The sequence below is a fragment of the Phlebotomus papatasi genome, chromosome 1 (assembly GCF_024763615.1).
Source record: "Phlebotomus papatasi isolate M1 chromosome 1, Ppap_2.1, whole genome shotgun sequence".
NCBI lineage: Eukaryota > Metazoa > Arthropoda > Insecta > Diptera > Psychodidae > Phlebotomus > Phlebotomus papatasi.
Window position 1 is genome coordinate 98,431,478 of NC_077222.1, and position 14,512 is coordinate 98,445,989.

General features: G+C 35.8%; 2 protein-coding genes across 3 annotated transcripts; both read right to left on the reverse strand.

The window, feature by feature from the left end:
* Nucleotides 1-751: 751 nt before the first annotated feature.
* Nucleotides 752-5,993, reverse strand: LOC129809978 (methylcrotonoyl-CoA carboxylase subunit alpha, mitochondrial). The gene is made up of 3 exons (XM_055860157.1): nt 5,683-5,993; nt 4,346-5,621; nt 752-1,657 (listed from the first exon to the last, which is right to left on the reverse strand). The coding sequence occupies exons 1-3, from the start codon at nt 5,709-5,711 to the stop codon at nt 860-862; spliced, it is 2,103 nt and encodes a 700-aa protein (XP_055716132.1). The 5' UTR covers nt 5,712-5,993; the 3' UTR covers nt 752-859.
* Nucleotides 5,994-6,025: 32 nt separating this feature from the next.
* LOC129809979 (programmed cell death protein 2-like) lies at nt 6,026-13,084 on the reverse strand. 2 transcript variants are annotated; one of them, XM_055860159.1, is made up of 4 exons: nt 12,839-13,084; nt 12,034-12,763; nt 11,814-11,970; nt 6,026-6,610 (listed from the first exon to the last, which is right to left on the reverse strand). In XM_055860159.1, exons 1-4 carry the CDS (start codon nt 12,944-12,946, stop codon nt 6,358-6,360), a joined length of 1,248 nt encoding a protein of 415 aa, XP_055716134.1. In that variant the 5' UTR covers nt 12,947-13,084; the 3' UTR covers nt 6,026-6,357. The 2 variants fall into 2 exon arrangements, with proteins under 2 accessions (XP_055716134.1, XP_055716133.1); XM_055860158.1 differs by having other exon boundaries at nt 11,814-11,973; nt 12,839-13,080.
* Nucleotides 13,085-14,512: the final 1,428 nt, after the last annotated feature.

A 14,512-nucleotide genomic window follows, 5' to 3' on the forward strand; every position in this document is an offset into this window, starting at 1 on the left:
TTTGTCACTGGTTCGTATTATTCATGGAATGATTGACCTATTAATGTTAGATCATACGCAAAATATTATCATAAACTAATACTTAGTCCACAAAAACCTGTTTAAATATGTTAAAATAACATAAATGTGGTTGCTGAATTTAATTTGAATTCAGCAAATTAAAATGTTAAAATTGCTCATTAATTTCAATTTTATTGCAGTTAAACAAGTAGTCTTTTGAAGAAAATTGTTCTTACAAAATTTTTTTACTCGTAATTAATATTATTTGTGGCCAAAAATAAGTACAATGATAAACTTGTACGGGAGTGAAGCTCCAGTATCGAGAGCAATTTGCTAAGTTCCTGCAGTCATTCGAAATAAATTATTGTGCCAAGAAATCTCCTGTTTATATGACTATACAGATTTTCAATAAGACTGTATGAGAGTTTCTTCATGAGCCCTGTCCCTACAATTCTTTCTTCTGGCTTTGGGGATCCTTCTGCACAACAGATAAGTGATTTATAAGACATTTTAAGGCCTATGACAAATTTTTCAGTCATTCATAACCAAAAAATCTCGCGGCATTATTTAAAATTGAGCAAATTTCTTGCAAAATGTGTCCTGGCTGTGAGAATTTTCAAGTAAATTCTAGAAATCTTAATGCTCAATTAAATTTAAAATTAAATTGCGAAAATCTTAGTGTGATAGCACCGTTAGAGGGTTAAGAAAACTTTGGTTTAAATGGGGTAATAAGGGTAATAAAATATTCGGATTCGATTTATACAAGCCAACATGAGGCTACTTTATTTGGTCAAGGTACAGCTGGGTTTGTACTTAAAAATAAATGCAATTCTGGTGTTAGAAAAAAATCCCTAAAGAATCACTGTCCATCTTCCTTGTCCTCACTCTCAAAGGCCACAATAACAGCCCCTTTGGCCATGTTCTGTCCCGGTTGCCCCCCCACACTCTTCACCACAGCATCCTTAGGTGCCTTGAGCATATGCTCCATCTTCATGGCAATTATCACAGCGAGAGGATCTCCTGCCTTGACCTTGTCCCCAGCCTTCACGAAGACCTTGTCCAGGACACCAGGCATCGGTGACACAACCTGATTGTGAGCTGCAGCTCCTCCTTCACCAGCCAAACTCAGGAACTTTGGAGGGATCACTTCTAGCTCCGTTTTCCCAGCATCCGTAAAGATTGCCACTTCCTGGGGCGAGATGACAGCACTAAAATTCCCAAAAACTCCATCAATTGTGCATCGAAGGCAGAATCTGTTAGCATCTGGAATACACTTCCATTGGACATTCCTCCATTCTCCATCATTCACACGAATTTTTAGGAGGCCATCGGAACTTGTGACCTGAACAGTGTTCACCTTGTCGTTGGCCTTGAATTGGAACTCTCGTACAGCAACGTGGTTGAGGCGGAAGTTATTGGCATCGTTGAATTGATTGGAAGCTCCTCCGGAAGCTGCACCATTGGACACGGCGGCATTCAGCTCATTGACAACAACAGCTACGGCTGCTTGGATTAAGGAAGACTCAGAGACAATTAGTGGCGGGAAGAGGGTATCAAAATGCTGAGGAATAAAACCAGTATGGACGTCAGCTGCACGGAAAGATGGATGATTTGCCAAGTCCAGGAGGAAGTTTACGTTTGTCTCCAGACCAGTAATCTGTAAAGCGGAAAAGATAGTGGATTCAGGAAATAGGATGCCTTTTCCAAAGAGTGACTCATTTTACAACCCATTCCCAGTTAAGTTACTCGTTTCTTGGGTTTAGCGAAAGTTTCTGATATTCCTTGTTTCATGCAACTAATTTAGTCAGTTTCATGAAACATAATGTATCTGATTTATTTAAACTTTGTTTCAGAATTCATGTTTCTGAAACATTTCAGATTCAGGAAATCATTAGAATGCTTCCTTGTTTCTCCTATTTCTTTATTAGGAATTCTTGAGTTTCTCCAAAAGTCGTCAGTTAAATCAGCACTTGTCGTAACTTCATTTTTGCGATTTTGGGATATATACATATTTAGAATCGGCGTAATTTTGTTTATTAAACGCACTTAAGAAAAAGAAACTTTTATAAGCCCATTAAAAATTATTTTTTTAATAAAAATTATCGTAAATGCCTTTAATTAATAAAAAATTATCAGAATTTGTCATAACTCCCATTTTTGGGGAAGTTACGACAAATTTTCATACAAAATTTTCTCTAATCAGCATTTGCCGTAACTTCTTTTGCTCACTTGCGTGGCTTGTAATTTGCAGCAAAATTGCAATATTTCTCATTAAAACGTTCACAAACTCTTCCAAATATCCAAAGACAGTGCGAATAATGCAACATTAAATCATTTTAATTCAATATTTGCGAAAAAAAAGTGAGAAGAAATCCCTACTCATCTGTCATTAATTCAAAACAAAACAAACGACGTGGCGCACAAAATTTATTCAATAAAGTTTATGAAATAAAAGCTTTTAGGGACAGGCATAAGAGTTCAATTGATTAATTTAGTCAAATAAAGGCGCTTATTATCACTAGAGTCTTTGAAATTGTGGAGCTCAGAATGAAAAATGAACACATATCCTATGGTTAAAGCATAGGATATGTTCATTTTTCATTCTGAGCTCCACAATTGATAATGCATTTTTGAAAATTGTCGTAACTTCCAAGATCTCCATACATTGGAAGTTACGGCTTTATAAACGATGGAAGTCACAATAAAATCTTATTGTGTTTCATCGAACATACCGAACATACAGTAGGTGTCAAAAGTTTGTTGCCTCATGTATGTTCGGGAAACCAGGTGCAAAAACGATAGAGAAAAGTACTTTTTAATATTTCTCTTTTTGCGAATTAATTACCTGTAATCCGTAGATCTTATTTATGCATGTCGAAAAAATTATTTCATTTTATTTCATATAAAAAATAATTGTTTTCCAAAATTTGTTCATTATTCATGTGTCAAAAGTTTGTTGCCTCATTTGAAAAGTTACTTAAAATGATCAAAAACATGCAACTAACTTAAAATAAACCGGATATATTTTGAATTTATGTCATTTGAGAGGCCAATGGTGGGTATGGACATTCCTAAAGTTGTATATGGTAAAATACATGTGTTTAAGAGTGATGATAAATAACAAGAAATAGTCTGTTTTTTAATAATTCATAATTTAGGTTAAAATGGCATGTTAGAAATAGTTGTAGGTGGGAAATCGTCCAAAGATACCGCAGGAATGAATCTGCGTCGTTAATTGCCGAATTTTATGGAAAATCACGAAAGGTTATACATCAAATATTCAAATATTATAGTAATGAGGTACGAGTACATCTGAAAAACGTTACTGGCAGACCTAGGGCATCGACTCAGAGGCCTGATAACAGCATTGTAAGTAGCTCTGATAGTAACCCAATGATGTCTGCTTCATAAATTGAAAGACAGTTGGTTAGTGAAGGGACACAGGTCTTTACTGTTACAAAAACAAGCTCATTTTGAAAGAAAATTAAACAATTGCCGACGAAGATTCATTCCGGCAGTATATCTGGACAATTTCCCTTCTTTTACTTTTTTGTAATTCGCCATTTTTAACCTAAATTATAAATTATCAAAAAACAGAATATTTCTTGTTATTTATCAATACTTTTATATACATATATTCTCCATTGACAATTTTAGAAACATACAAACCCACCAATTGCCTCTCAAATGACATAAACTCAAAATATAACTGGATTACATAAAGTTGGTTGCAAGTTTTGACCATTTTGAATTAGTTTTTTGAATGAGGTAACAAACTTTTGACGAATCAAAAATGATCAACTTTCGGAAAACAATAATTTTTTATATGAAACAATTTTTTTTAAATATATAAATATGATCTAAATCTATAGATTACAGGCAACTAATTTGTAAAAAGAAAAATTCGAAAATGTAACTTTTTCTATCATTTTTTGCACCTCGTTTCCCGATCATACATGAGGCAAAAAACTTTTGACACCTACTGTATATCTCGTATATCTCAATATCTCAGCTTTTGAAACATTTTATGAAGATTTTCTCAAGTTAACTTACAATTTATTAGTACCACTTTTATTATTTCGACTCAAAAGTATCGTATTCGGGGCGCATTTTTAAGAAAAATAATTCTGAACTGAAAATTTCGTCTCCTGAAAAGTTGGCAAAAGGAAATTACGACAAATGCTGATTTAACTTTTAACTGACGAAGTTGAGAAGCTGAGTTTCATGAAAAAATTTCAAGTTTCCCGGATCATACTGAACTAGGTTTACACGGTTTCATGAAACATGTTTCATGTTAATGTCAATGGTTTCTTTGGATGAGTCACCCTTTGATCTCTTTACTCACATGATAATCCCTGAGCCGAGCAATTAAACTGTCCAGGGCTTGGGTACGGTTCTCTCCCCAGACCACAAGTTTGGCGATCATGGGATCGTAGTGGACAGAAACTTCATCTCCTTGCCGGACTCCCGTCTCCACGCGGACATTTTGGTCAGGAGTGGGAGTTGAAAGATGATCGAGAGGTCCAGCTCCCGGAAGGAATCCCCCACGCGGATTCTCAGCGTATATTCGAGCCTCAAAAGCATGTCCACGGCGAATGATCTGTTCCTGGGTGACGGGCAGTGGCTCTCCGGAAGCTATACGAATCTGCCATTCAACTAGATCTGTTCCTGTGATCATCTCCGTGATGGGATGCTCAACCTGAAGGCGAGTGTTCATCTCCATGAAGTGGAAGGAGAGATCTTCTTTGTCTAGGATGAATTCGACAGTTCCCGCTCCTACGTACCCAACAGCCTTGGCTGCTCTCACAGCTGCCTCACCCAGTTCTCTGCGAAGTTGCTCTGACAAACCTGGAGCTGGAGCTTCTTCGATGATCTTTTGATGCCTGCGCTGCACTGAGCAATCCCTTTCGAACAGATAGACAGCATCGCCGTACCTGTCGGCAAAGATCTGGACTTCTACGTGTCTTGGGGATCTGACAAATCTCTCCAGGAGCATTGAACTGTCCCCAAAGGCTTTCTCGGATTCTGTCCGGGCAGAATTGAGTTGGGTTAGGAAGTCACTCTCATTTTCTGCTATTCTCATGCCTTTTCCGCCTCCGCCACGAACAGCCTTGATCATCAGCGGGAAACCGATTTTCTGGGCTTCAGCTATTAGCTTCTCATCTGACTGATCCTCTCCGTGATACCCATTGATGATTGGGACACCTGCAGCTGCCATGATGTGCTTGGAAGTACTCTTGATACCCATGTCGCGGATTGCTGAAGCTGGTGGTCCCATGAAGATGATCCCTTCCTGTTGACACATGTCTGAGAACTCCACACTCTCGGACAGAAAACCATAACCTGGATGGATGGCTTGACATCTGGCAGCTTTCGCCACTTGGATTATCTTATCGGCACGCAAATAGGATTGCTGGGAGGGTGGTGGCCCAATGTGATATGCCTCATCGGCCACCTGGACATGCAGGGAATTGGCATCTGCATCTGAGTACACTGCCACGGTCTGAACACCCAGACGGCGGGCTGTTTTGACAACACGACACGCGATCTCTCCGCGATTTGCTATCAGAATCTTGTTGATAGGCTGGGAAATGATCTTCTGGGAAGCTGTGGAGAACCACCTGTAGAATATTGACTCATTAGCTCCCCGAGGACAAGGATACCCTTCGAAATCTCACTGACCTTCTCAAATTCTGCCCTAAATGCAGCATTTCTTTTGTTCCTTGGAGGAATTTGCGAAAATATTACGTAATAACCACACTTTTTTGCGAATATTGTGCACTTTTTTCCCTAGAAATCACTTTCTAGACTTGGTTTATCACAGTTCGTTGCCTAATCACACCCTTAGGGATCTCTAAATGCAATTTCTGGGAAGACTAACGATCCTGTCTCCTCCTATCAGATGTTATTTCGAGAAATAATGCAGAAAAACTGAGTGGATTAGAAGTTGCGTATTCGCGTGTCTCTGATAAGATCACCAAGGGGTCAACAACTTCCCAAAAAAAAACCAATTCAAAAACAATGCTTAATTTCTATTATCAATATATTTTAGGACTTTCCTCGAAAGATGCACAATTCTACGTGATAAATTTTTTTTTCTTTGAACATTCGTACAGAAATATTGTGAACAATATAAGATTAAATTCAAATATAGATTCCTATTGAGTCTGTGACGCAATTCTTGTAACGTTCCTATTACACACAATCCAATAAACTCTATTTTTTTTCTTCAATATTGACTCCAATCACTAAAGTTGTTAATGCTCTCTCCAGCTGAATTTTTATTAAATTATTTTTTTTTAGACACTACAGATAAATTTTAGTGCTCCTCTTTCTGGGGAAGGTATTAATAATTTCTTAGGTTTCTTGCTGCACAATCACCGTCTCAATTCGCATTTTGTCCGGCGTATCCCAGCAATTTTTAGCACATGTGTATATGAGCACATTGCCAAATTCAATGGGGGCCGCATCACAGTTTTCCAACTGGAGATGAGGAATAATCGTTGGCAATATTTGCACCTCACAGATTAAATCACTGCCACAGTATGTGCACTTTGGAATGGACTCCTTTAAGTAGCTTATGAGTAATGGCACTGTATTCCGAGAGTATCTAAAAAAAATACAGAAATTGTTAATTTCCTCATTCATATTTATTTATTTCTTAAGAGATTATCTACAAAGAAAAAAATATATTTCGCAAAATTTATCGTTAATGTTTATAAATTCCTATTTGTAAGACGAATCGGTTCCGCGGCTAAAGACCCTGCCGTTATTTTAAATCCCTAAAGACTGATTGGGTACACAATGTGCCTTGTCCCTAGGGTTAGCCCTCTGAGTGGGAGGTGAAGGGTGTGCATCTTTAACGCCCTACAGTGAGCTTGCCTTCCGATGTGCATAAGACTATGGGCCTGGAGCACTCATGCCTTCCTCTGGCATAACGCTCTTGCAGACAATCAGTTGTTCTTCAGCTGTGAGTACAAACGCACCCTTAACAAGAGTATCCTTGTTGGGCCACCACCACCAGTCGCGCTACTTTGCCCGATTTCCAAGACCTCGGTTATTTTAATCTTACATATTGTATAATTATGAAATGCTCATAAATCCTATAAACCACAAACAAGTTCGTAAAAGTTTGTACTTTTTTCACAAACACTGTTCATGAGATGATGATTTTACGAGTTTTTTTTGTACTTTTACAAACATTTGTCTAGCAAAAAGTTACGAACAAATGACAAAATTTTACGAACATTTTTTGTATGTTTACGAACAAACGTTTGTAGAAGTACAAAAAATGCTACGAACAATGTTTGTGAAAAAAAAGTACAAACTTTTACGAACTTGTTTGTGCACAGTAAAAAATTGTGTAAGAAATAAAGTTGTGTATGGGAAAAGTTGCGTAATATTACAAGCATTTTGGTTGGAAATCGTAAAATTACTATTACATTTGTCGTATGATACTACACTGAGAGAAATCCGAAAAAGTTAAAATAACATTCCGGAAATGTTAATTTTACACTGCAGTATTGATCCAAAACCAGTGTAAACATTACCCTTTTTATGTGTATTGGGGGTTAAATTTACCCTTTTCTATATTAATTTTACCCTTAAAAAGGTATAAAATTAACATTAAAAAATGTTGATATATTTTTACACCTAAAAAGTGTTAAAGTTATGAGGAAAAAAAGTTAATCGCACTCTCTTTTTTCCTCAGTGTAGCATAATATTAGTAAAATTATGTTTGTGTAATGAAATTTGTGTGAGAACTGTCAAAATTTCATTGTTTACTATTGCAATTTTTCTAAGATTTTAGTCATTTTTTGCATTTCCAACTGTATATAATTGTCTTCTAGAATCATTCATTGGATTCTTAAAATGTGCCTCAGTCGTGAAAAATGAAGAATAATTATGTAACTACTGAAAACAGACAAAACATCACGTAAATTAGAAAAATTGACGATACAAAACTCTTGACCATTTGCTTAGAGAAGTAAGAGAGTTCGTGGCGCAACCGAAAAATATGCCATCATCAATGCAAAGGTTCTGTGATCAAATCTCAGACCTTCTCTTCATATTTTTTCTTTTTTTTGTTCTTTTTTTCTCTATTTAATAGATAGGCTCTATTGTTTAGGCGGTTCACTTCTTTGCCAATATTCACCATTCATTCATTCGCTGGACGAATTGAAAGCCGATATGGCATGAGAACTCTTTTTCTGCTGCTACTCAGCTTTGAACCCAAGACCTCACAATCTTAGAGCTACTACTTTATCCACTGACCTACTTGAGGCTCTTTTTTCCGACTAAGTCGACTTAGAATTATATTACTACGAGATAGCTCTCGTTGTTCCTAGCACCGTTGTTCCTCTGAAATAGAATAGTATGGAATGGAACCGTCGTTTTGTAGTTCCGATCCGAAACCATAGTTTTTCGTTTCTTTGCAATAGCAAAAAACTTTGCTATTACAAATTTCTTCCAAACCCTTTTTGAAGGTTCAAAGGTAAATAATCTAAAAGACTTTTTTATTTGTATAATTTGAGATTAATTTAGTCCCAATCGGTAAAATATCGGTAGGATTGATTTGTTTGTGTCCTAGATTTTTTTTTTTTCAATTTAACTGTAATGTTATTTTCCAGTATGGGAATTCTGTAAGAGTATGACAATGTCATATGACAAATTTATTTATTTTTTTTTATTTGATAAGATCGGGAAAATAAGTCGAAAATGACCACGGCGATTCCACTGGATTTCCAGCAGTCTTTTCTGCCATTTGATTTGATTTTTTCGCTAGAAATCCGCGTGAATTTTCTTGGATTTTCCCGCTAAAAATCTGCGTACTTACGAGATGGAATTTGACGCTAAATTTCTTCCTAGTGTTCCATGGACCTTTGCGGAACTCTGTATAGGACCGTCTAATAAGAAATATCCGCGAGTTTTCATGGACTTTTCTGTGACGAATATTTCCACGTCTTTTCCTATGGATTTATTAGCGGTATAATCGGCAGTCAGCCCTTAAATTCGGAAAAATCCTCTTTATTTCCACGAAATTCTCCGCGGAGTTTTCCATGCAACGGCCTTAGAAGTTTCCATGGTTTTACGGAATATACTCCATATTACGGAATTCCACGACTTTTCCAGTGGATTTTTTTTAAAATATTTTTATTTAAAATAATTCCTAAAATTGATTAAAAATGGCGTGGAATTTTCATAAAGAATTTCCACAAATAAATGCAGGATCTGTGCCAATTGGCAACTTGGAACTTGGAGAGTATTCAGCTATCAGACGAACACTCAGTTTTTTTTTAATTTTGAGTTGAAAATATTGCTACCATATCATACATTTGAATATGTCTAGCTCGCAAGAATTATAGCGTTAGGACGAAAAACAAATGCGGAATTTTCGCGTTTACTTCCATGCAGTTTTGGCCGGAAAGATACCAGAAAATATACTCTGAATATTTAATGGAAATTTTGTTTCAATTTCCAGGGAATGCTCTTAGATTAATTGCAAGAAAATACTTGAGATTTTTTTTCAAGGAAATCCACGCGAAAAAAAGCTGATAACTCTGCAGAATTTCAAGCGGAATATTAGTGTTTATTTCCCCGGAAACTCACGCGGAAAAATAGGAGATAAATTCCATTAATTTTTCTGTTATCGTGAAACTTTGCGGCCGATCGGCTACAGGAGTTTATCACGAAAGTTTGTCATGACATTGTCATATTTTTGTTCCCCCGCAGACTTGAAATCGAAATGGGAAACAGATATCGCCCTCTAGTCTTCGCTGACCTCCTACCGAATATGCCCCTTGGATTTTTTCGATACAATTTTGAAACAAAGCGGATATTTAGTCCATGCAAAATTTCTGACTGAAAAATTTGCTTACTTTTAATTTTTTTAAGTCATAAAAAATTTATACATCTCTCCTGGTCTCAATCGATAACACTGTGCAACAATTTTGAACTTTTTTTTTGTCCCTGGGTTCTCATGCTATTTTTTCTATTGCTAGGGTCAAATGATTTACGAAAATAGTTATCATTTTGATTTCATTTGGATTTTGCGCCTGGAATCTAGGCAAAACCGTTTTTGCCGTTTTTTGATACTTGGGTGCCTATATCTCCAATTCTACTGAACCGATTTATTTCTCACTATAGAATAATTTGTTCTCCTTTAGATGCCCGATAAATCCTCTGAACAGATGAAGTTCGTACAACTGACACCAGGGGCGCTGTAGTCTCAAATATGTCAGAAAACATGGAAAAATCGAAATTTTTAGCAATTTTAATCAAGAATATCTCGAAAACTAGGACTGTCCCTAACAATCTGTTTTGTGGGTTTGATAGAGAATTTAATCAGCTACATTTTCGTCCATGTACAACTTTTCTCTCAGATTATTTTTTAACCTCGATATTGAGGTTCAAACGAAAAACGAGCACTCAGCCAACTAAAGAAAAACTTCACTATTTCGCACATTTTGACTTTTTCTTTTCAAGTTTAGATAACCCAGAGTATTATTTTCACTTTTCTTACAATTGTAGGACTTTATTAATACTTATTGCATTATAAAATGTGTTTAGATATAATACAAGGTAATAACTCAAACAATATCTTCAGTAAGATTTCAGTGTTATTTCAATCTCAAAAGACTATTACAAAAAAGGCATATTAACTGCATATTGCAAAATTTTAAATATTTCAAAGAATATTTCTTGTTAAATTGACGTTTTAGAATCAATAAGTATCTATTTTACCTTTTACATACCAGTTACATATGGAAACTTTGCAAAAAATCCTTTTTCTAAATTCATTTCTTTTTATAATTCTTTAAAAAAAAATTCCTACATTTATCTACAATCCTACAATTTTTACCTCATAATTACGTGATTTTCGTCGAAGTAAATCTAAAACTAGTTTTTGAACTTGTATTTTTACTTATGTATTTGTATATCACATACGTTAAAGTTTTATACAAGTTTCCAAGTAATAAAATAATATTTAAAATTAAAAATTTAAAATGTCATATAAAAATCACCATAATCGGTGATATCGGAGAATCGGAGATATAGGCACCCAAGTATCAAAAACGGCGAAAACGGTTTTGCCTAGATTCCAGGCGCAAAATCCAAATGAAATCAAAATGATAACTATTTTCGTAAATCATTTGACCCTAGCAGTAGAAAAAATAGCATGAAAACCCAGGGACAAAATCATCGTTGCACAGTGTAATGAATTGGTAAAATACCGATAATCGTTAATTAAAAATTAATTGCAAATTCTTTTTCTGCTTCTGTATTAATGTTCTTCAAGGCCTAAAATTCCCGTGATATACCTACAGCCTTTGTATTGTTAATTAAATTAATTTCAATTGGTTATAAAGCGGCAATGGCATATACTTGCTCAATAACTCTTAAGTTCGAGCATTCCGCGAATTTCTTTAACTTTTTCTTTATTGAAGAAACTTGAGGACTTGTTTGACCTTCTAACTATTCTATATATACCAAAGTATTATTGAGAATCCCCTTTTAAATTTAAATATACTTTTTTTGGTTCAAAACAGCCTAAATTGGTTAAAATTACAGCGCAAACCTTCATGAATATTTTAATCGCTGCATAATTCAACCTAAGCACGATTTTAAGGTAATTTGGGCAATTTAGGGCAATTAGGAAGGAGTTTTTTGTACGGATAAGTGAATATATAATGACCTGCATTACGAATTAATTTAATAACAAATGCTTTAAAATAATTATTTTGGGAATTTTTGAATGTTTCATTGATGTTTCTATGAAGTTTCATGCAACTAACTTCAAATGTTTCTCTTACCTCAAAATTTGTCCAGGATTCTCCTGGATTCTCGTTATAAATGCATGAAACATTACATCACCATGAGCAGGGACACCTTTTTCATACTGCTCACCATCTCCCAAGAGTTCTCCTCGCTTGTCGCCAGCGCTAGCTCCCTCGGGGCTCTTCTTTAAATCTGCTGAAAAAAATTCAAATTATGATTAAAAACTGCCCAGAAACTGCAAATTTAATCACTTACCATCATCCTTCTTCTGGTACTCGTGAATGAGATCCCTGATGTGATCAGAATTATCCACTGACGATTGGTTCTCTTCATCGACAGAGATGAAGAAACTTCTGAGGGTGAGATTGACCTGTTCGGAAGAGAGTACGCTGTTCTGCTTGAACAGAGCAATAAGATCCCTCTGAGGGGCCTCTGGAGTGTCAATGATAATCAACTCTGTTTCATCCGTTTCAATTTCCGCCGAAGCTTTGGGAGAATTATTGATAGCTGCAGCTCCTTCCTGGGCTCCACTGTTTGCATTGCGCTCATCGATATGGACATTCTCGATAATATTGAGCAGATCCACTTCTGTGGAATTGCTCTCGTCATCCTCATCGGACATCTTGTCCAGCTTACTGATAGTATTCCCATTTTCTTCATTGCAATTCTCAACATCAGCAATCTTTGACTCATCCGGAACGTCCCAGTCATTGGCTCCAGCGCACCAATTGACATTCATCGTTTGGCTCTCTGGACCCTGATGAGGAATCCTACTGTTCTCCTTCTCGAAGGTTTTCTCCAGTGTCTGGGATCGGACACAGAGCCAGCTGCTGGACTGATTGGAGCAGGAATTGACGCAGGAGAAGACATAGAGGGTTCTGTGGAATTGTGAACCTTCCAGGGGAGCATAGATTTGGAGGATGAGTGGCCTTGCAAGGCCACACAGGGGGCAATTCGGTACAGTTATTCCGGAAATTGGCCAATCCTGCGGAGAATGGCGCAAAAAGGAAGTTTTCAAGGAGCGCCCATTAAACCCCCAAATGCAGACAAAACTACTTACGGGATTTCCTCCAATTTTGTTTGTGGTAAAATCCACCGAGGAAGCATGCTTTTCAGTCACACACTCATCCGGATAGCCCAAGTACACTATTGGCCAGTTAACAGCCATTCTAATTGCAATTTTCTATCACAATGGACCTATTTTAAACTAATTATTCACAAATTTTCACACACAAAGGACCATCTTTTCGGGAACATCTGAGAACGTCAAGAAAAACTTTTGGTAGATCCTAAGAAACTTTTGGCGATTGTGATTCACAAGATAACCAAACATGATATCTTGTGCCAAGTAACACAAAAGCATTTCTCCTACGAAAATCTCGTAAAGGCCTCATACAAATATTGATAATTTTAAAAATTTCTAGAAAACAAGTAAAAATATAAGAATAAATGAACTCAGATGAACTAGAATGTTATAAGACACCTTTTTAAGAATGGATTTCATTTTAGAATTATATTTTGAAATAGATTTAAAAAAGAACAAAATTTCTATTAATTTAAGAAGCTACTTTCTCGTGATATTAGAACCAAGCTAGACCTCTACACATTGAAAGCAATTATCGTCACAAATTCCTTTTTTTTGTTTAACGTTTCCGCTTAAAATGATGGGGAGAGGGGTTTCTTTCCCTTTAAGGACGAAACAGTTTTCGCTGACCGAAAATCAGCAATAAAAATGAAACCGATAAACAAAACTTGTAAAACGTCTTACATCTAACCTTCGAAAAGCCAAGAGAATCTAATTTGGTGTATTTTTGTCTCTATGAACGATAGGGACAAAAATAACTCAAAAATTTAAGTAATTTTTCTGACAATACCAATGACGGATAATTTTCAATCTAAAGAGAAATATTATATTTGAGTATTGTAGTTTCTTGTTCTAAAACGGTTTTGCTTAAAAAAAATTGGAAGTATAAAAAAAATTAAAATAAATTTTTAATATGAGAATTTAAAAATTCGCCATATTTGAGCTTAAAAATTTACTATATAGCAAATAGTTGGAGACTTGTTAAAAAATATACTAGATTCCTTCAACGTACTACTTTGCAAATACGTACAAGCATAAAAAAGAAATATCTTCAGGATTTCATGAAAAACTATTTTCTTTATGGGACACCGGTGTTCCTATCGTCCTTAAAGGGTTAAAAAGAGTTTTTTTTACAAAAATTGCTCCCAGAACGATTGACGTTACAGAGGGCCCGCTTTGAGTGACATTGCCAGAGCTGAAAAGAAAGCCTGGAAATCCACGTCCAGTGACGTAGAAAAAGTTGAATACGTGCAGGGGATATCTTCGGAATAAATTACAGAAACGTCGTAACATCTGCAAAATATTTTCGGCGCCAATTTTTCGTCCTTTTTTACCCCCTCCCCCCCCTTACCATTGATATAGGTCTGAAGCCTATCGGCTTATTGTGACCAAGATCCCATTACAACCAAAACACTTAAAAATAAACAAATGTCCTTAATAAAAATCTATCAGTATCGGTTATATTCTAACATCGTTACTATGTAGGAACGCCACAAGCTTTTTCAAAATTGGAAAATTTTCGTCCTATTTTTAACGCCAATTTGTTACTATCTTTTGTAGTACTAATTTACGAATTTATGATTGGGCATTTTTTTCATTTATTTTTTAGCAAACTTTGAGTCTTCGAGATTCATAGACACCAGAAAATTT

Bases quoted from the DNA above. Each gene is read 5' to 3' on its own strand.
- LOC129809978 (XM_055860157.1), bottom strand. From the start codon at position 5,711: ATGCTGCATTTAGGGCAGAATTTGAGAAG. The intron at 5,622-5,682 runs GTCAGTGAGATT...AATATTCTACAG, and splicing joins TTAGGGCAGAATTTGAGAAG to GTGGTTCTCCACAGCTTCCC. The intron at 1,658-4,345 runs GTGAGTAAAGAG...TCCGCTTTACAG, and splicing joins CTCGGCTCAGGGATTATCAT to ATTACTGGTCTGGAGACAAA.
- LOC129809979 (XM_055860158.1), bottom strand. From the start codon at position 12,946: ATGGCTGTTAACTGGCCAATAGTGTACTTGGGCTATCCGGATGAGTGT. The intron at 11,974-12,033 runs GTAAGTGATTAA...AATTTTTTTCAG, and splicing joins GTACCAGAAGAAGGATGATG to CAGATTTAAAGAAGAGCCCC. The intron at 6,611-11,813 runs GTAAGAGAAACA...TATTTTTTTTAG, and splicing joins AATCCTGGACAAATTTTGAG to ATACTCTCGGAATACAGTGC.